At 41.2% G+C, this 21,557-nt stretch overlaps 1 protein-coding gene across 4 annotated transcripts; it reads right to left on the reverse strand.

The window, feature by feature from the left end:
* Positions 1 to 802: 802 nt before the first annotated feature.
* usp48 (ubiquitin specific peptidase 48) lies at positions 803 to 19,428 on the reverse strand. Of its 4 annotated transcripts, XM_034144171.1 has the most exons (28): positions 19,257 to 19,428; positions 18,633 to 18,770; positions 18,019 to 18,139; positions 17,700 to 17,841; positions 17,433 to 17,560; positions 16,998 to 17,122; positions 15,579 to 15,687; positions 15,200 to 15,333; positions 14,872 to 14,957; positions 14,299 to 14,478; positions 13,618 to 13,755; positions 13,300 to 13,449; positions 12,568 to 12,768; positions 11,798 to 11,909; positions 11,342 to 11,481; positions 11,162 to 11,236; positions 10,790 to 10,914; positions 9,840 to 9,962; positions 8,977 to 9,038; positions 8,569 to 8,679; positions 7,326 to 7,456; positions 5,727 to 5,833; positions 5,495 to 5,620; positions 3,239 to 3,421; positions 2,879 to 3,004; positions 2,751 to 2,799; positions 2,639 to 2,665; positions 803 to 1,491 (listed from the first exon to the last, which is right to left on the reverse strand). In XM_034144171.1, the coding sequence occupies exons 2-28, from the start codon at positions 18,764 to 18,766 to the stop codon at positions 1,469 to 1,471; spliced, it is 3,168 nt and encodes a 1,055-aa protein (XP_034000062.1). In that variant the 5' UTR covers positions 18,767 to 18,770; positions 19,257 to 19,428; the 3' UTR covers positions 803 to 1,468. The 4 variants fall into 4 exon arrangements, 2 of the variants coding, with proteins under 2 accessions (XP_034000062.1, XP_034000076.1); XR_004556973.1 differs by lacking the exons at positions 803 to 1,491; positions 2,639 to 2,665; positions 2,751 to 2,799; positions 2,879 to 3,004; positions 3,239 to 3,421 and having other exon boundaries at positions 7,326 to 7,451; XR_004556977.1 differs by lacking the exons at positions 803 to 1,491; positions 2,639 to 2,665; positions 2,751 to 2,799; ... (6 more) ...; positions 8,977 to 9,038; positions 9,840 to 9,962 and having other exon boundaries at positions 10,800 to 10,914; positions 12,491 to 12,768.
* Positions 19,429 to 21,557: the final 2,129 nt, after the last annotated feature.

A 21,557-nucleotide genomic window follows, 5' to 3' on the forward strand; every position in this document is an offset into this window, starting at 1 on the left:
CATTTCATGAAGGAGGGTTTCCTTCTATAAAACAGCTGCGGGCAGCAGATCGTGAGAGTCCCGGACATTAATTCATAGATCAAGGCATACTGGTTTACTCTCCTGTTTTGCCAATCCAGTGCTTAAACAAATAGCTCTACACCCCTGGCCGACATGTCCTTAAAATGAAGTCCGAGTTTGAAATATATCTCAAATAATGTATGCACCACCATTTCCCCACATAAACATAACAGTCTGCAATCAAACGGTTGTCTCCTGTGCGCTCCTCTTCCTACTTGGCGCACCGGTAACATGCTCGTGCGCACAAGAGGCTGAGACCTTAGGCTGAGCCGCCGAATCCCTCGGAACATCATAAAAGCCATTTTCAACGGTTTTCTGGTGAAAGATTAACTAGCTACTGGATGAAATAATATGACTGGTGGCATAGGTGCGAAAATTAAACACTTTTTGAAAAAAATATTATGATAAAATATTTTTATATATTTATAATTCTGCAAATATTACGATAAACTCACAGCTATTTCGCGGCCCGGCAGTAACACCTCCGCGGCCCGGTACCGGTCCGCGGACCGGGGGTTGGGAACCCCTGATTTAGAGGACATAATAATAGACGGAAATCAGGTTCAACAATTAAAAACAACAAACTGTTCGCACAGTGAACATTTCATTACAAAAAGGGTTAGGATGTTGCATAAGGTATTGGCTTCCACAGGACAGAGTTAGTCTAATAAACACTATACCGCCCGGCGCCAATATTTGGCAACTTGCTGAAACACATAATTACAAGTATGTGAGGACAGAGTGCTTTGAAAATAACTTTATTGTCCATAAGAAATAACAGTGAAAAGAACAGGACATATCACTGCTTGCATTCTGTTTCTCACTCCCAACTCTCACCGTGTAGCTATGTCATTCCAAATGCCACATGGAGTATATGGATATAGATTTGCTGTAGAGGTAATTAATGTTCTAACATTTAGGAGCAGTTATATTTGTAATACTTAACAGTTACTCGTGCATTCTTTTTTGACAAACCTGAAAACTCTGCAGTGAGAACACAAGCTTCCACGTAAAGGAAAGAGAATATTGGATTGATTTTGTCTGCCATAATTTAAAAGAGTCCAAAACAAAGCCCATTTTGGAGTAAAAGTAGAAGTTTGCTGAAGCCAAGCCTCAGAATAAAACAGATCCATTTAGCTTCATTCAGATTCTATTAGTCAGGTAGCAGCGCTGCCACACGTCCTTCAGAATCATTAAGAATTTTAAATAACAAAGTCAAGCCTACCCTATGTAGAGAAAAGCAGTGGCTTTGCAACATAGTCACAGTTTTATTAAAGAAAGCCTACTCAAAACGTAAAAAAAACAAATTAAAGCACTTATTTATATATGGACCCTTGACAAATGTAAACTTTGTTTCCTTTTACATTTTCATCCGTCCAATTCAAGCATAGCTACGTCTGCGCTGTCCTCAGTGCCCGAGAAGCCCAGTGCCTGCAGGAACACAGAAACTCAGAGATTAAAGCAAAAACTAACTTTCACCAAAAACCAAACCATTCAAACGTATTCCATAACAATACTGCACAATACAGTAAAGAGTTAACACAACCAATTGATTCAACCAAAGAGTATGATCAAAAATACAAACATTTGGTCAACTTTCAGTGTTCCAGTTGTACTACATGTGGAGGGTATTCAGAAAGTGGCTTCAATGCTAAGGTGTCAAAACAGGCTCAAATCCTTCTCCTTAATAAAGGATACAGCGTGGATTGGAAATGTTATGACGAGGCAAGACCCGATACAATACTAAGATAAAGATGTAGTGTTGGGGAAGTCACTTTCCCATTCCTCTGGATCAATGCCTGCATCTCACTTTGTTCAGAAATGCAAAAATGAGATGAACTCAACTACATGATACGGATATCCCTTTACATTGTAATGCACGAATGAAGAGAACAGAGATGCTAGCTTACTACTTGATATGAGTCAAGTTGCCAGCATAGTGAACTCTGAAATGGTGAGTACTCCAACGTTTCATGTATAGCAGGGGTCCCCAAATCGTCTTGGCACATTTGGAACATTTTGGAGTGGAAAGGGGGTTATTGAGGATACTGAATCCATTTCTGCCATTTCTTGTCAGGATCAATAACAGTAGTTTTAACCAGAAGATGGCAATATGTGTACTCTCGGTGGGCTGATTTGGACTGCAATGAGTAGTGCTGCGACCATTGGATATAGAGAGCACAAGATTCAAATGATCATCTCTCCTGTGGACAATTGTTCTTCATAAAAATAAGCAATCTGACCAATCCAAATGATCCAGAATCCACTAAATCCTCCCAAAGTGACCCAAAATTAATCAAAATCAGCCCATAGTGTCTACAAATAGTCTCTTTCTGTTTAAAACTGCTATTATTGATCCGGAAATGTCAGATATGGATTCAGTATCCTCAATAACCCCCAAAGGCACTTGCCCAACAACCATGTTAGCATCCGGCAGTTTCTTTGTGTTGGGGACCCATACTCTACATTTCTAACATAACACTTTGGTGTAATCAACATTTCCAGGTTCACAATTGGCAAATAAGGGGAAAACCGTAGAAGAAAACAAACATATCAAATGAAGAGAAAGCATGTTTACCTTTAAATCCCTCTTCAGGCATTCTCACTGTGAAGGGAAGAGATGAGACACAGTATTATTATATATGATCTTTTATTAATGTCATATATTTTAGGAGAAGATAATGACATACCCTGATAGACATCATCCATTGCAGCATAGTCTGCTATTGGCTCATCAGCCTGTAAGGAAACAATGAATGAATGTTGTGGACCAAAGGAAAGGATCTGTAGGGGTTCGGATTTCTACAGTAAGAGGTACCTTTAGACAGATGATGCTCTCTGGGATGACGCCCAGACTACCCAGAGTTGCTGAGTCGTCCGTCAGACTTTCACCATTGATGGAGAGGTTCTGGTCAAACGGAGCCACGGAGAAGGCATGCATAATCTACAGGGTGAGGAGCACAGCAATGTTAGTTCTGTGAACACAGAACATTCATTGACTGTGGAGCACAGTAATCAAAATACTTTTCAGAAACAGTTCTGGTTAGCGCTTTCAAATACCTGAGTAGAAGGACAGATTCGGTTTATGTGAACCTACTTTCCTCTATTCACCCTCTAGATGTCATTCTACATTCATCTGAATGCGTCAGGCTTGTATCCACTCATGTGGAGCCCTCACCTGTATTTTCAGCTCTTTAAGTGTCTGATTAGCAGAAACAATCAGCGCTTTCTCTCCTCTGAGTTTCCTGTGCCGGGTGCTCCTCCTGATTCCACCTAGTCTGGTCATTTTGGTCACAGGGACTGTAGCTGCTGATGCTGAGCTGCCGTCATCCAACTTTAGCCGCTTTGCACCATCTTGAGACTGAAAGAAAGTACTGATTAATAGCTGGTAGGTGTAACGATGTGTTTATTTCTCATCTTTGCCAGCACAAACAAATGCTTAAAGCTTGGTCAAAAGCCAGCAACAGTTAGTTACATTTTTTTTAATGATCCAACTGAAAAACCCAGCCCAATGTTGCCAACTCTTTTCAACTGAAAGTACCCGTGATCACAGGTCACTAACTTTTGTGAAAAAAATCGCTGAGTTGGAAACACTGACAGCCCGTCCCTCCTAAGCCCCTCCCCTCATTATGAACAAAAACATGTCATAGTAAATGTAACCAGTGGACATGGCTATTGTTAGCACACAGCTGTCAAGCTAGCAGCTTGCAACAGTCAGAGAGCAGAGTGCAGAGTGCAGACTGGCAGGTTGGCAGGTTGGCCTTCCAATTATTGCATTTGGGAAGAATAAAATCATTTCATTTTGTATTGCCCTTTTACAGCCAGAGATACTGGATATTTTTTCCCTTTTTGCCAAGCATTTGATTTATAGATTACTTGTCTGACTATTGTTATTTCTTGTTGATTTATTTATAATCAGACTTCACATTGAAAGATAAGGATTAGGATTGAGGGTTAGTCTCCACACGGCTTTCAACATGGCGCGTGCTGAGCCGGAGACTAGCAGCTAAGAGTGCTTACTAACAGCTACGAGGGGAACCAGAGGGAGGACAATACGCTACTGTTAACTCAGGACTGTGTTATCAGCAGTGAGCGCAGTGTGAGCGCTGTGTGAGCGATGTGTGAGCGCTGTGTGAGCGATGTGTGAGCGCTGTGTGAGCGCTGTGTGAGCGATGTGTGAGCGCTGTGTGAGCGCTGTGTGAGCGCAGTGTGAGCGCTGTGTGAGCGCTGTGTGAGCGATGTGTGAGCGCTGTGTGAGCGCTGTGTGAGCGCTGTGTGAGCGATGTGTGAGCGCTGTGTGAGCGCTGTGTGAGCGCAGTGTGAGCGCTGTGTGAGCGCTGTGTGAGCGATGTGTGAGCGCTGTGTGAGCGCTGTGTGAGCGCAGTGTGAGCGCTGTGTGAGCGCTGTGTGAGCGCTGTGTGAGCGCTGTGTGAGCGCAGTGTGAGCGCTGTGTGAGCGCTGTGTGAGCGATGTGTGAGCGCTGTGTGAGCGCTGTGTGAGCGCAGTGTGAGCGCTGTGTGAGCGCTGTGTGAGCGCAGTGCACTAGCCGTCCAGCGGGGGAACACAAACAGACTGGCTGCGTAAACAAAACTCAGCGAATACTTCAGCACACTATATCTTTACAATGAAAACAGTTGTTTGGAGCTATATCAATAGGCGCGTTCACACCGGAGTACTTTTCCCCGTACTTTTCCCGTTTAGTTCCGTTAGTACCTCTTATTTTGCGTTCATACCAAAAAGAGTACTTAGTGCCGGGAACTTTTACCCCCATTTTTAGTGCCTGCTAGAGAGGTGGTACTATCCTGGGGAGAAAAAAGTACCAATTTCGATTGGCTGGGCGAATTGCACACCACGCCCCGTAAAACTCTGAAAAGTTTTGTGAAGCCGCCATTGTATTTGCTGGCATTAGCATTATTAGCATTAGCCCCACGCACCAACGGAGAGAGAATAACTTATGGCAACACAAAAGAAAACATGGGAGGGGTGGAGTGCTGAGGAGGTGTCGGCGTTCTGGCGATTTACTCGGAAGGCTTCAGTAGAAGCTGCTGGGAGTCCCAGCAGCTTCCACTGAAGCCAGTCCCCAACTCCGGGGACTTCGGGTGGCAGTATACGCCGTGAAGTGGTTTGCGGCCTGCCAGGTCTCCCTTGAAAAAGAGATCAATGATCTCAATGGGATACACCTGGATAAATAAAGGTTTGAAATGAAATGAAATGAAAGCAGAAGAAGAAGAAGTGACGTCAGCGGCTTCATTTGCGTAACTTATTCCGGTGTGAACGCGATCTGTACTTAGTGCCATGGGGGCACTAAGTGCTGGGCACTAAGTGCCGGCACTAAGTACAGCAAAGTACTTGGTGTGAAAGCGGCTAGTGCTCTGATGTGGAATATATATACTTTTACTACTGCTACTGTTGCTAGTCAGAGTAATGGACTCACCTGGCTGAAGTCTGAGTCTCTCTCTCCATCCACCTTTGGAGGCTCCTCCTTCTCCTCTTTCTCTTCCTTCTCCTCCTCTGCCTCAGAGCTGCTGGCAGTCAGCTCCGGAGCACCCTCCTTTATTATCTATGCAGAGGACAAATATTAAGATTGTGGGCATCACATTCTAAACATTATGTGAAAAAAAACTATTGTTACTGTTTGGAAGTCCTAAAATGTCATTTTTTCATACCATCTGGTCCTCCATGACTTTGCGGATGTAGATGGTTGCTTGGGTATACTCTCTGAGGTCCCTCTGCTGCTGGAACAGGAAGCTCTCTCTGCACTCCCAACAGAGATCTGAACACAAACAATCACACACATAAAGGACCATGAGCCAAACAGTTTAAAGCAACACTTCATCTCAATCTCAATCTTTATTTATATAGCACATTTAAAACAACCTTCAGTTGACCAAAGTGCTGTACAGGCAATAAATATTAAATAACACAATGGGAGTACAATAATAAAACAATAATTAAAAACATGATAAAAAGCACAATAACTAGAAAAATATATTAAAAAAAACACATACAAATGTAAAAATGTAATGTTCAAATCGTATTAAAAGCCAGTGCAAAGAGGTGAGTTTTTAGCTGAGATTTAAAAAGTTCAATAGACTCAGCAGTCCGGATATGTACTGGGAGGCTGTAACACTGAAAGCCCTGTCACCTCGGGGTTTTTTCCTGCACCGAGGAACCACCAACATATTCTGCTGAGCTGATCGCAATGCTCTAGCTGGAGCATGGCGGTGCAACAACTCAGACAGGTAATGTGGTGCCAGTCCATGCAATGACTTAAAAACAACAAGTAAGTACTTGAACTGGATCCTGTAACGGACAGGAAGCCAATGAAGGTCTGCCAAAACGTCTCTTCCCAGTAAGAAGGCGTGCAGCCGCATTTTGGACCAGCTGCAGGCGACGGATCAAACACTTATCAACACCAATATACAGGGAGTTACAATAGTCTAAACGAGACTTTATAAATAGGTGGATTAGCTGTTCAAATTCCTTACTAGGAAGATAGGCCTTTACCTTCCCCAGAAGCCACAGCTGGAAGAAGCTTGTCCTGACAACTGAGCTTATTTGTTTGTCGAATTTAAAACAGTTGTCAAAGATGACTCTAAGATTTCTGACAGAGGGACGGCTGTAGGAGGCTAGGGGGCCGAGTACACTATTAAAGCCATCCAGGAGTTCAGACTGTCCAAATATTATAATCTCTGTCTTGTTTTCGTTGAGTCAAGAAGTTGATTTCCATCCATGATTTGATGTCTTTCAGACAGCTAAGCAAAGCAATCCTAGATTCCTTATTTGCTTTTATAGGCAGGTATACCTGCAGATCATCTGCAAAGCAATGGTAAGAAATGTTATGGTTTTTAAAAATTGACCCCAGAGGTAGTAAATACAGACTGAACAAAATGGGGCCTAGGATAGAACCTTGAGGGACCCCATATGCTAGTGTGGCTGCAGCTGAAGAATACTGGCCAAGATGCACAGAAAAGGTCCTTTCTGACAGATAGGATTGAAACCATTTTAGGACATTACCTTTAATTCCAACACACAGTTCAAGGCGTGATAAAAGAATTTGGTGGTCAATGGTGTCAAAAGCAGCTCCCACAAAAGGAGCAAGGTATTAACAAAGCACACCTTTCCCCACAGGCAAAGAGTGTTTGCTAGTTAATAATAGATTTGGAGTATTAGTCTAAGTGAATAGAAAAGCATTAGAATAAACATTGTAAAGCTGAGCCATGCACACGGGAGGAGAAGCCTTTTCCCCGACTGTGCACCCTTACCAGGCTGAGTGGTGTACTGCGTGGTGGCGCCACTGGGTGTGGTCTGTTTGAAGCAGTGGATGGAGATGGGCTGGTCCACAATGAAAAGCCGGCTGATCACTTCCCACTCGCTGGGCCAGAGCAGGGCTACACTGTGCAGGACAAACAGCACAACATGAGACCACAGCAGAGTCAGTCGCTGATACATCACTTCACAATTATACACAGATACAAATATATCCATTCATTAATCACAGTCCCTGTAACATCCAGCATCATACTAATAATACAATGTGCCATCTAAGCCAATGACTACCAAAAACCTTTGCATTTAAACATTTGAATAAAGGCTGAGTGTTTCACAATAAATACAGCATCCCAAAATATGAAATGATGTTACTCAAGTGTATTACTATTTGCTACACCCCTTGTTATCAGTATGAGCGGGGCGGCAGTAGCTCAGTCTTTAGGGAATCCAAGGGTCGCCGGTTGGAGTCGGAACACTCTGAGACATTTCTCTCTCTTCATTAGTGCATGTCTATGGTACCTGTTTATGTGTGTGTGTGTATTTCTGGCTTATGTGTATAACTATAAAATAACACCAGAGTGAAACCTGGATTCATACAAGTTCATCTTGATGGACTGCAGTGATGTAAAGTAACTAAGGAGATTTGCTCAAGTACTGTAATCAAGTACAATTTTGAAGTACTAATTGAGTATTTCAATTGTTTGCTGCTTTGTACTTCTAGTCCACTACATTTCAGAGGTAAATGGTGTACTTTTACTTTACTACATGTATTGAATACCTTTAGTTACTTTACAGATGTGGATGAATGATGTGAAATATAATCAAGTGTTAAATCAGACTTTAGTTTCACCTGGAGTAAATTCACAAGCTACCCTGCAGTATACAAAGTCATTCAAACTAGCTGCACCTTTACCAGCTTTGAGAACACTTTCATGATCAATCATTATAAAACATATCATATATATTATTCTGAAATGGACCAATCTGCACAATCACTACTTTTGCTTGAGTAACATTTCGATTGCAGGGATTTGATTTCTAACAGAGTATTCCTACACTCTGGTACTTCTACTTAAGTACAATATATGAGTACCCTCCCCACCTCTGAAGTTGAATTGTTCTTCCAGTTGTATTCTATGTCCTTGTCAGAGGTATGATTCTCATGGAAACACGGGTTATCTGGTTTGGTTGGAAGTTGAAAAGCTAATTTCCTTAAGTTGAATAAGCAGAACTCACTGTTGTGCATCTCCGTTGATGAGGGAGTCGTAGGTGAACATGAAGCCTCCGTGAGGACAGAGCAGCAGAGTGTTGCCTACATTAGACACTGGAGAGGACTTAGTGGGCCTCCTACAAAAACACACACACAGGAGAGAAAAATAACCACTTCAAAACTCAACTTGCAATTACACATATTCAACATAAGTGACTGGCCAAATGAGAAATGAAAGGGACAATCTAAATGCAAACTAAATAAATGAATGAATTGGTTCAAGTCATTACTAAAAACAGACAACTCATAAACTTCTGTTTTTAGAAACTCATTTTATGGAAGGATGAACCTGTTCCTGAATGCATAGTCATTCATTCTTGTTGTGATTACAAACGCACTCATTGTATTCGATTAATTTCTGCAAACAAACATACCTTATGAATTTTCTCCATTCCTCCACAAAAAACAGCGGGACTATGTAAAGTACATCGGTGTCCTAGAGAGACAAACAAGAGAGCAGTTGCTGTATTCACCTGAATCATCGTGAATCATGACATTTGCTGAATTGTCATGATGATATTAAAGGGCAATTCATGCTGCACTATAAATATGTGTCTTAGGTCGCATTCACACCTAATAGTCCGTATTCTCATGCTGCTGTTAATCTGGAGATCAACAGACACTAGCGGCCCGCGCATATGATTATATAATCAGACAACGTCCGTTAAAAAACATTATAACACATAATGAGAGACGTTCTGCAGTAAGGAGGGGGATTCACAGGCGACAGGTGGCTCTGACTTTTATGTATAGTTGACGGAGCATTTTTACTGTTACGACACTGTTCAACACTTCATTCTGCTTCACTCTTTAACTAAACAACGGCTGATTTCTTCAAAATCTTTAGCGAAAGAATCTTTCGCTAAAGATTTGGAAGACATCCGTGTTCTTGTGACTCGTAAATACTACACTTCCTATGTTTTGGTGCGGACTGCGTTCACACCAGCGATGAACCGCTCCAGAGTTCACTTGCAAGCACCTCTTTTAGGCGGACCAGAGTCCGGTTGTTTAGTTCACTTCAGAGGTCTCGGACTGCGTTCCCATAAACCCAAACGAACCGCACCAAGCGGCTAAACGCACCAGGGTTCGATTCAACCGGACTATACAAGGCTGGTGTGAATGCGACCTTAGTCTAACATATCCTGCCCGTTGAGCCTCTATTGCTCTATTCTTTATAGACATGTGTCCTCTTTTCAATAAGTGTATTGTGTGAAGAGGTGCTTGGCGGTGTGTCTACCTCAGGCCACTTGTTGAGTATTGGCCGGTTCTTCTCATTGAAGAGGTTGAGCAGCTGGTTCTTCTGGTCCTGGGCCATCATCTTACTTACCGCCTCGTTGTCCTTTTCTTCCTGCTCTAGAGTCTGGACACACAAGAAGGAAAAGCTTTGTTTTTACAACTAACCCAATGTTTCACTCTCTTAAGATTTGAAAATACTTCAAAAACCTCGAGCCTGGCTATTTATCCTTTTAATCATATTCAAAGCGAAAACAAAGACCTTCTGTAAGGCTTCTTTGTATTATTGCACACGATGTGGAACAGCCTCACAGAAGACCTGAGGTCGGCAGGGTGCGTGCATACTCTTAAGAGCAATCTCAAGACCCACATTTTGGATTTGGCTTCCAAATGTGAAGCACTTTGAGTTACCTTTGTGTATGAAAAGTGCTATATCAAATAAGTTTGACCTGATTTGAAGATTAAGAGAACAGTGTTTTTGTATGAATATCTAGTCTTTATTTGGGCTGATTTTGAGTTCAACATTTAGTTACAGTGCTTTAACAGATCCTACGCACATGGCCTTCGTAGCTAAGGTACACTTCCTTCAAAATGTAACTGCACATCTATCAGCTTGTTTTCTCCTAAGTTTCTGATGCTGGTCCAGATTGTTGATAGTGAGGACAACATGAAACACGTCAAACTCATCTTTTTTTCATATAGCAAAGCCATCTCCCTTGCAAAACATTGTCTGATTGATAACTGGATCAACGAACATACAACAGCAGCAATTGACAAACACCATTACGCTGAATAATTAAAGATGGATGACTGGAATGTCCATATAGTGTAGCAGTTGTTCTATAAAGTTCCATCTTTACACCTGCAACCGCTAGGCTTAGAGAAAACACTTTCAGAAAGTAAACGTGTAAGGATGCAGGTGAGGTATCAGGGTGTTTCAGTCAGTTCACTCACCAGGCACAGCTGGCAAGGCTCTTGGTTTTGGGTGAATTCTGGGGCTTTGGGGAAGTATTCCCTTAGCTTGGCCCAAACTTCAGAGGACACCAGCTTCCGTTCTGTCTCCAAAATACTCAGACCCCCTACAGCAAGAACACACATACACAATTAGGTTGTTATACAGAATAGATAGAATTGGAGGATGAAACCCCTCTTTAATGGTCACACATGCAGAGCACACAGCTCACAGTGAAATGTGTTCTCTGCTTTTAACCCTTCCTAGAACCAGGAGCAGTGGGCACCTATCGTACAGCGCCCGGGGTGCAATGTGCAACAGAATTGAACGTCATTGTTAAAGTATTTCATTAAGATCATTCTGGATGCTGGTACCGTGAGTGCAGACAATGTCTTCATTGAAAGTCTTCATGTCATCCTCGTTGCCCTCTGAGAGCTCTGAGCCAAACTCTACAATCAAACAATACATTACTGTTATTTATATGTTTTCTGACAAACATTTCCAAGGCCAATTGTATTTCAAGACAGAAACAAATTGGCATGCATGTCTCTCACCTTTGCTGTTGCTGTGTGGTCCCTGTCCATTGGTCTGGCCATTGCTGTGTTTGGTTTCCTGTTCGTCTTCGTCCAGCTGCTCTAATGCCAACTGCCTCCAGCTACGCAGAGAGGCTTTGCCCGTCCAGTAGCCCTCACCACTGACACACATCCACACACACCATTCATTTAGATTTGCAATTCTGGATTGCTCATTGAGGGTTCCATCTTATGAAGCAACTGCACTGGTTCTGAAATACCTCTCTTTAGCTCTTTTCAGAAACGGAATACATAACAGTAAAGTCTTTTTTACATGATGTTCCTTTTGGCTTGCACAATAAGTGTGTGTGCCAGAGGAAGGTAGCAGTACTATTGCTGCTGGAGTTTATAGTTAAAGTTCATGACAATTTAAATAGATTTTGATCTAAACTTGACTTACTGCACAGCACCACCAACTCTTTCTTTGAGTGTGTTTACCTGAGCGTGCGTTTAACCAGGTTGGTGATTTCCTTGTAGTCTTCATTGAGCTGGTTCTTAAGGCGCAGCACTCTGCACCGCTGGCTAACACACTCTCTGCACATGGAGGAACCTGAACATACACACATTAGGATACGTGAACAGGTAGAAGACAAACATTGGGGTTTTAGGATGATATGCTTTCAAAACAAAGTGTTTACTAAACATGACAGGAATACCGGCAAGCAAAATCAACCCCTGCTTTGCTTTCGTGAGACGACTAGTGATGTTAATGACTCGTCAGTGATGCAGGTAAGTCTGTGATCAATCAAGATCAACAAACTTGTTTCTCAGCTAACCTCTTTAGTTTGCTGTGGCTGTTCTTTCAAAAACTATTCATCTAATGTTTATCACTTGTATTTTTTATAGATAGAAAAAAAAGAAAACTGGATAAGCTTAGATAGTGCTCACCAGGTTCAGTCTGATGTAGTGTATGGCTTACAGGAATACCTTTAAGTGCAAGCTTGGTGTTGTATTTAACATTTGGAAACATGCAAAGTGCTATACTTCAGGCTCACTCTTTAAGTCTTAAGCAACCCTCCTACTACTATAACGTTGTTTAGAGCTGCGCAAAGTTGATTCCATGCCAACATATTTAGTTTGAAGAATATCAGAATTGTTCATAGTTTTAGAATAGTGATTATTGATACCTACTTCTGTGTAACTATTGAATTTGAGAGCACTAAAACTCTCATGATTTGAGAAAAGATCACAGCCTCTGTTTGACTGACCGTCCAGTCTGGGCCCTCCGCTGTAGCGCTCGTAGAGGACCTGGGCTGCTTGCAGGGAAACCCTCTTGGTGTCTCCCACCTTGTCTGGGTGCAGTTTGCCGTGAGAACAAAGGAAGCTGGCGTTGTCGATCTCTCTTGTTGCAGTGGAGTCCTCTAGCCACTTCTTCAACCAGTCCATTGGGATAAACTCATATAACTCGCCTGAGGGGGGAAGAGCAAAGAAACACTTCAAACATAAAGAGACACAGGAGTTCTGGTTGTAATGGAATAAATCCAGGCTGTTCTGTGATAACAGTCTTGATGTAAATAATCCCTCAAATATCCATATTTAAAAACACATGTACAAATATTGAAATCGTATTTAATCAAACACAACTACTAGTTTTTGATCAACACCTGACTTCTTTCGTTACTCTGACACTGGAAAATGTAGATATTATTTTAATAAACAAAACCAAGACACAGTTTTTGCTTTTGGCAAACATTCCTAATCCTATCGGTTCATCGGGGTGTTATGTTATGTACTGTACTGTACTGTACTGTACTGTACTGTACGAATAAAGGTATTCTTAGGTGGTACTTGCAGTGTTACAAGGTTAGTGTTGCACAAGTAAAGCAATCTACATCCATTATTCAGCCTTTCCCTTAATTACCCTGTCTTTACTGAAAACAAACATGTACATTTTTGTGTGTTTCTGTTTCTGTGGGTGATTAGGGAATGTTTTTACCGACCGTCTTTTGCGGGTAAAAGCTCGTAGAGCTCCTTCACCTCCTCATGCTTGGCCTTGCCCTTATCCACGCTCTGTTTTCTCATTTCCGCCATCTCAGTGCACCACTCCTCAAATTTATGGTTGTCTTGGTCCACCAACCTCTGAAGGAAGGCTGCAATTGAGAGGTAAAAGAAACCATCAGACCAAGTCACATGGACCATAATAATAAACCAGACCAGAAATGCTTGCTGCTTCTTTTTCTGGCTGCCATCTTTGTTTGTGTCAAGAAATAAGTACATGTTGCTCATAAACAAACTAATGTGAACATTTTTCTTCTCACCTGGCACCTCGACATTGGTACAGGAGGAATCAGACTTCTCCTCCTCCTGGACCTTATACACCAGCATGTAGGCGTTTCGGGAGCAGTGGTAGCCTTTGCTGCACTTTGGCTTCCGTGTCTGGGACTTCACCGTCTCAGCTGGGGACAAAGAATCCCAAAAGGAAGAGCAACAACTTTGAGAAGGTGAATAGATGCAGACCTGACCATCAGGTGGGTAAAAAAGGTAAGAGCATTGTGATTTTTGTTTTTACCCAAGCCCCATCATGGTGACCAGGGCATGCGGGATATGCACTTTTTAAGGTAAACATTTGATACATTTTATTAATCAAAACATAGCTTTACCATGTCATATGATATTTGTTTTAAAAAAGGGGAATCTGACCTCTGTGGCTTTGACCTACTGAACTTAAAAATAAAGATATACATTGCTTATTCAGTATAAACATTTGGAGATGTAATTTACCCAGCCCAGGTGACTGTGCTTTTATACAAGTAAACATCATGCTGCATTTTTTTATTTCACCTGGTTTTCAATATGATGTTTTTTTAACAGTAAGGAATGTTATTTAACATTCAACCTTACACTGGATAACAGAAGGACTGCTAGAACCTAATACAGCCTACACTAGCTAAGACTGTCACCAAGGTAGAACCATACAGTGTGTGTTTAGTAATACTCACCAATGTCCTCCTCAATGCCAAGCTGCAGCTTCTTGCCTTCCATCTTCTCAATTTCCTCATCATTGAACTTGTACCAGTCACCGGTGCTGGCGTCCTTCACATGGGCGATGTAGTGGCCAGAGTAGGCACTGATGCCCCGATGGATCAGCACCGCACTCAGTTCATAAACACACTTCTGGTCTGGAAAAACAGTCCGTCCGAAGACGTACAAAAATCAACACACTTCATTTTCAAAGAGGCATAGAAATGTCTGCTGCTGCTGCTTGGGGGGAAGATGTAATGTAGTCAGCAAGTATTGCAATTTAAATACTGATATACTGTATATTTGAGCAGTGAATTTATTGTGACAGCAATCCATCACGACATAGAGCTGTCCTGCTTTGACATTGTGGAACATGTTTCCCCCCTGTAGACTATTGAAAATGTCCCTCTTGTTTCTTTTAATGCAAAGGACATGGTCTCAGTCTTTTGAATATAAAAGAAATTTATTTTGTTTCTTCTGTAGAACTGACACGTCAGTATGCATTGATTGTTAAGGGAAAGTGCAGAATGAGTGTGTCGTGATGCTAATACCTTCTTTTCCTTCCAAGAAAGGCCCCATATCCAGCTGCTCAGGAAAACTGATGAAGGTGTTGAGCTTCTTCTTGTGGCCTGTTAGTCTAGGGAAGACAACATGGTTTAGTTGACCTTTTTTCCTCATACCAGTACAACACATACACTGACGGTAGTGAGGAGGCAGTAGCTCAGTCTGTGGGGACTTGACTGACAGGAACAGAGGGTTGCCTGTTTGTATTCCAGGCCTATGAATGTTGTAATGATTAACAACATAGGGAAAACAAGAATTCCCCAAACATGTGAGGAATTGATCAAGTGCTTCTTAATCAGAACTACAATGGCTGACCTATCAAAGACGAAGCGCATTAGCTGCAGGTTGAGGGTTGGAGGAATGCTGTGCAGTCTGATCCTTCGAGTTGCATTCTGTTTACTCTGACAGCTCTCACAGAAGTAGCGGTTATCTCCATCCAGCTTCTCCTCCTGCAAAGTGTAGAGGCTCAGCAAACAATCTGTGTTTTACATTTGACTGACCAAAGATTCTTAGGGAAAGCATTTCAACTCATCTTATATCTCATTCTCAACTACATGAAACTCTTAAATTAATACTCAGTAAGACATTTGCTTTTGTTTGGATTCAAAGGATCTCCTGGGAAATGAATACAAACATAGGAATTGTTGTCCAATGAAGTTGGCATAGAGGTCTGAATGTCAGGAATGAAAGCTACCTTCAGGAACTCTGTGACACACTCTGTGAGATTCTTATGGCCCTGGATGTTCAGCTCCAGCTCGTAGAATCGGGACGGCAGAGCAGATGATCGTCCACACTCGTTACAGCTGAAAAACAAAAGGACAGATTCCAGCACAGGATAGAAAATGTATTTTTGTTTTGGGAAATTCATTTGTAATTAAAAACACCAACGATGAGTTTTCTGCAATTTGAATGAGTCCAATTCAATATGGTGCCAGTCCTCAACTAACTTTTTTTTGGCTCAATATCTAATCAATCCTATTCTTCTTATAAAACCTAGTCAACCTACAAAACAACTGTATGCCTTTTTCATAATTATTGTCCAATTCCAAATGATGACTCTTATAAAAACATTATCCTTATTATATAAACCCAGCATTATGAATAAGTGGTATAAAATAACTTGTATCCAGCTTGCTCTGTAAAAATAACTCGACAACAGAGAAGGTTTAATGAATGGCTGTTTGAATGAATTTAACCTTTGACTTGCACCTCATCTGATAAAAGTGTAACAAAACCAGACATGGAGGTTCATTTAAAAAATCTTCTCCGTCACTGCTCTTAACTGAAAAATGTGCGGAATAGGTGGATAATATACATTTTGACTGTGATCATTTGTGGGTGGGGGCAGTCAAAAGCATTGGCAAGCAGGGATAAATGTTATTGTTGATCATAATTGTATCAATCATATCATATATAATATATACTTTTTAGTAGATTATCAGTGTGTTTTATTAGCTTGAGTCCCTCGCAGTACAGAAAGACCATACGCCAAAACTTTTGCTGGAGATCAGATCCAGTGTGAACAGGCTGGTTGATGTTGGCGATGAAATGACGCGAACCATGCTTCTCTTTACCTTCTTCTTTACCTCACTAACAACTGAGGGTCAACTATTTGGAAGGCTACCAAAGTGATGTTTTTGATGCTTTAAAAAAAGAAGAGAAGTGCAACAAGAAGAGAGTTTTATGTAAAGCCAGCACATGTTTTGTATCTGCAACAGATGATGACACCTAGTATTATATGGGAAGTCACAAGTCATCATCATACAGTGGGGACATCAGTGAAAAAACTTGGCAAGAATATGGAAGGTGACGGCAAACACATCCTTCCAGACTGTGGCAAGTGTGGTCTCTCCCCTTCACAATAAGCTGTTATTATCATTTTATCTTGCATGTACTATAAAAAGGGACCTGCTGGCTTCCTTCTCTCAATTCTTTGTTGAAAAAGTGCTATACAAAATGTCCTAATCCAACAATAATTAATCAAACGTAGGCCTTTAGTTGAATGTCACACAGTTAATGAAATACAAGTTGTGACATTTTAATGAGTTCTGATGTCAAACACTATTTTTACTCAAATACAAATGTGTCAAATTAGAGTGCTGAGTGGTCTTACACAGTAACGTAGGAGAACTGTCCACAGAACTGCCGCTGGATGACATTCTGCAGGTTGGGGTTCTTTTGCTTGGACAGCGTGTCCTCCAATACAGACAAGAAAAGCTTTGAAAACTCCTGGGCATCCTAAAAAGAGAGGGGTTGGATTTAATGCACTGTGAAAAGTCCCCAAAAGCAATAATAATAAAACTAATAAACATGCCAGAAATCCAATTATGTGGTTAATTCTGCAGTGTAATCCTGAAATGAATAGTTTTTGTATTGTTAAGTTGCAGAGCTGAAATCAGATTTTTGACAGTTGGTCATATTTTAAGACATCATTTTGGGCTCTGGCTCTGGCAAAATATCCACAAACATCTTCCAACAAACTGTGAAATCAGTCCTGAATGTCTAAATCATTGTGAAACATTTCTGACAGCTTAATCTAAGGATTTACCTGCTGCTGTCCTGTGTCCAGGCCCAGTGCTTTGACCAGCCCTGAAGGGTCGATGTATTTCCTGTTGCTGTTCTGCAGCAGTGCAAACAGATACTGCAGATGCTCACATATAGACTCAGGCTCGTAATCTGAAAAAGGAAATGCTTTCATCATATACAAAAAGGTAAAACGTGTCAGCTTGTAGACATTGTGTGTTGACAGTGAAACCCATGGATAACTGGAAGGGGAATGCACTACTTAAAGTATACACAAGAAAAGTGAACGTACCAGACTCAATATTGTGTTCCTGGGCTCTGGCATTGTGGCACTGATAGAGGCTCCGACGCAGCTCAAGGTTGTGGAACCACACTTGCAGGAATGTGTTGACGTAACATGTTGCACCCAGGTTGGTCAGGCCAACAAATGTGTTCTGGAAGGGGGCAGAGACAGGCAGAGACAGAGAGATGAATCAACTGTTTCTTTAGATATCTTCCATCTCTGGCCTTTTGATAATTTCTCAGGACCTCATGACTAAAAATGAGGGATCTGAAAAAATAACACAGATGAGAAAAACTTTTGCAAAATGTGTGGCTGATTAAAGAAATACCTTATCGCGACGCTCTGAATTTGGGTCATCGATATTGTGGAAAGCATTTTCATCAATATCCCCAAGCCACGCCTGTTCACCAATACCCACAAGACAGTTGGGATTCCCTTTGCAATTCCTCCTGAAAGAGCAAATCAGGATTATCCACCTTACTGTTTCGATTTCTGCTGATATGTAACTAACTCTTATGAGTTGGGAAAATACTTCTTCAAATCTTGAAGTTTAGTTTTGTCTGTAATCAAAGCTACACGCCCATTGAAGTTCGTTTTTTATAAACAAATGAGAGCACAGATCAAGATAAGATGAGTAACATTGCAACTGCACAAACTAGTGCTCACTGCTTACCATCGTGTTGATTAACTCGTGCTATTTTGTGGTATGCCTAAATGAATATCCCCATGACCTTTCATACTAACTTAACAGGGCTCCACCATAGGGCTCCACAAGCACGGAAATCATACAAATTATGAACATTAGCATCATTCTGAGAATCTGGCCATTAGGCCTCCACGTTTAAAATGTAATTAAACAACTAATACCGGTATTCTTTCCTGGCCTATTGCTAGCACAACAGACATTCTTCGGTTAAACATGTTATAATATCGTAACGTTACCTGCAGGTTCCTCTCTTGCAGGCCAGGAGACTGACGCGATATGCTAGCTCGATATGCTCCTGCCTGATATCTTCTGGCTTCACCGATTCCACCCAACGCCAAGCCGCTTTCTCCAACTGTAAACGGGGCGCCATAATCCTAAAATGTAACGTTAACCACACAGTTATGTATGATTCGAAATAAAGCAACCCAGCTAATGGTTTAAGGTTAGCCAAACTATTTAATAAATGCTAACATAGCCGGCTAAAAGGCTAAGCGAGTTCTTACAGGTCATAGCTTGGTTCTTACGAAGCAGCCTACCGTTAGCTGTGTGATGCTACTTAACATAGCCAGCTAATATTAGCTTACTTCTTACCATACTATCAAATTAAACCTTAAAAGTTCGCATTTTACACCAGACATCGCATCAATAAATATAGCACTGAAATAACAAATTACGACAAAGGTAGTTGTAGGGTAACGCCAGGAGTAGGGACTACCCTTGTGCTAACGTTAGCTATCTTGCTAAAAAATGTAGCTAGCCCGACCGGCAGTGTTAGCAAGTCATTTTCCCAGAATTTTCGATTTAACGCTATCTGACGCTAACGTAACGAGTTTATTGTGTAAAGTCAACAAGTATCGAACCTTTCATGCGTGCAGCTGCTTCACCAAAAATATTTAATGTATTTTCACATTTTATTCACGGTTTATTTTAGATTTAGCGCCCTTGCGTCAATTAATAAATAAATAATGTCTCCGCTCAAAATCAACAAGACGTCAACAAGTGACGTAGGTGACGTCTCTTTGTTATGACTGGAGGGAGGAAGTGTAATGTCTGAGGAGCGGAAACACGCGGAGCCTTCAGAGGACACCTTCCTGTTCGATAATACACCCATGGTTTGAAGTGGCATTTTAACCCAGAATGAAACATTTTATTGTTACTCATGTCATGAGTTACTCAAAAATGTTATTAATTTCTAATTAAGTGACTTACAATAAGTGCAAAAACAATAAAGATTCAAACTCCAAACAATAAGGAAAGTGCAGATATATTCACTGATGAATTAGTTAAGGCCTAAATTAAGTTATTAAAGTGTTTTTTATAACATACAAATTAAAAGGCGGGAGTGGCTCAGTCTGTAGGGACCTGGTCTTGGGACTGAAGGGTCGTCAAAAAAAAAATAGAGTGAGCTGGTAGCTGGAAAGGTGCCAGTTCACCTCCAAGGCCACTGCCGAGGTGCCCTTGAGCAAGGCACCTAACCTCGAAACTGCTCCCTTGGCGCCGGGTACCTGGCAGCCTCTCTGCTCTGCCACCTCTCCTATCTGCATGTGGTTGTGTGTGTGCATGTATCTCTATGGAAAGCCAAAAGTGCCATAATTCGCCCGTTTATTTCGCGCGAATATACGGACCTCCGCGAATATACGCGCAAATATATGCGGTTTTGTATATGATAATGAGCCCCTCCTTCTGATTTCCATAGCCAAGAAGTTCAAAGTTTCTGTAACCAATCAGTGAAGAGTAAAGCCAGACCAAAGCAATCTGTAGATGAAAAGTTCCTGACATTGTGAGACTGTGCTGTGAATTGTACATTATTCCAGATTCAGGGGACTAAGTTTTAGTTTGCCTTTGAATATAATAAATATATCAATAGGCAAGGCAGGCAAGGCAAGTTTATTTATATAGCACCTTTCAACACAAGGCAATTCAAAGTGCTTTACAAAAAATGAAAGACATTAAGAAAATGGCATTTAAAATCAGTCATTAAAAAGAAAAGATAATAAAATAAACATTAAAAGAAAAAATACATGGATAAAAGTTACAGTGCAGTTTAAGATGTGAATAGTTCAATTAAAAGCGGCGACAAAAAGAAAAGTCTTCAGCCTGGATTTAAAAGTAGTAAGAGTTGCAGCGGACCTGCAGGTTTCTGGGAGTTTGTTCCAGATATTTGGAGCATAATAACTGAACGCTGCTTCTCCATGTTTAGTTCTGACTCTGGGGACAGAAAGCTGACCAGTCCCTGATGACCTGAGAGTTCTGGATGGTTCATAATTTAGCAGTAGGTCAGAAATGTATTTTGGGCCTAAACCATTCAAAGCTTTATAAACCAGCAGCAGTATTTTGAAATCTATTCTTTGACACACCGGAAGCCAGTGTAAAGACTTCAGAACAGGAGTGATGTGATCCACTTTCTTAGTGTTAGTGAGGACTCGAGCAGCAGCGTTCTGAATCAGCTGAAGCTTTCTAATAGATTTTTTAGTGAGACCTGTGAAGACACCATTACAGTAGTCGAGTCTACTGAAGATAAAAGCATGGACAAGTTTTTCCAAATCCTGCTGTGACATTAGTCTTTTAATCCTAGATATGTTCTTTAGGTGATAGTAGGCTGATTTAGTAACTGTTTTAATGTGACTGTTGAAACTCAGGTCAGAGTCCATGACTAGACCTAGATTTCTGGCTTTATCTGTTTTGAACATTGCAGCGCTAACTTTTATACGTTCTGCCTTGGCTCCAAAAACCATTACCTCAGTTTTATCTTTGTTTAATTGGAGAAAGTTCTGAAACATCCAGTCATTGATTTGTTCAATGCACTTACTCAGTGTTTGAATTGGAGCATAGTCTCCTGGTGAAATTGTTACGTCAATTTGTGTGTCATCCGCATAGCTATGGTAACTTATTTAGTTGTTCTTCATTATCTGAGCCAGTGGTAGCATGTAGACGTTAAAGAGAAGAGGCCCCAAGATGGAGCCTTGAGGTACCCCACATGTCATATTTGTCAACTCAGATGTGTATTTACCTATAGAAACAAAGTTGTTTCTGTCCTTTAAGTAGGATTCAAACCAATTTAGAACTGTTTCCGAAAGTCCCACCCAGTTTTCCAGTCGGTCTAGTAATATGTTGTGGTCAACAGTGTCAAACGCAGCACTGAGATCTAATAATACTAACAC

Source organism: Trematomus bernacchii, unplaced genomic scaffold, assembly GCF_902827165.1.
Source record: "Trematomus bernacchii unplaced genomic scaffold, fTreBer1.1, whole genome shotgun sequence".
NCBI lineage: Eukaryota > Metazoa > Chordata > Actinopteri > Perciformes > Nototheniidae > Trematomus > Trematomus bernacchii.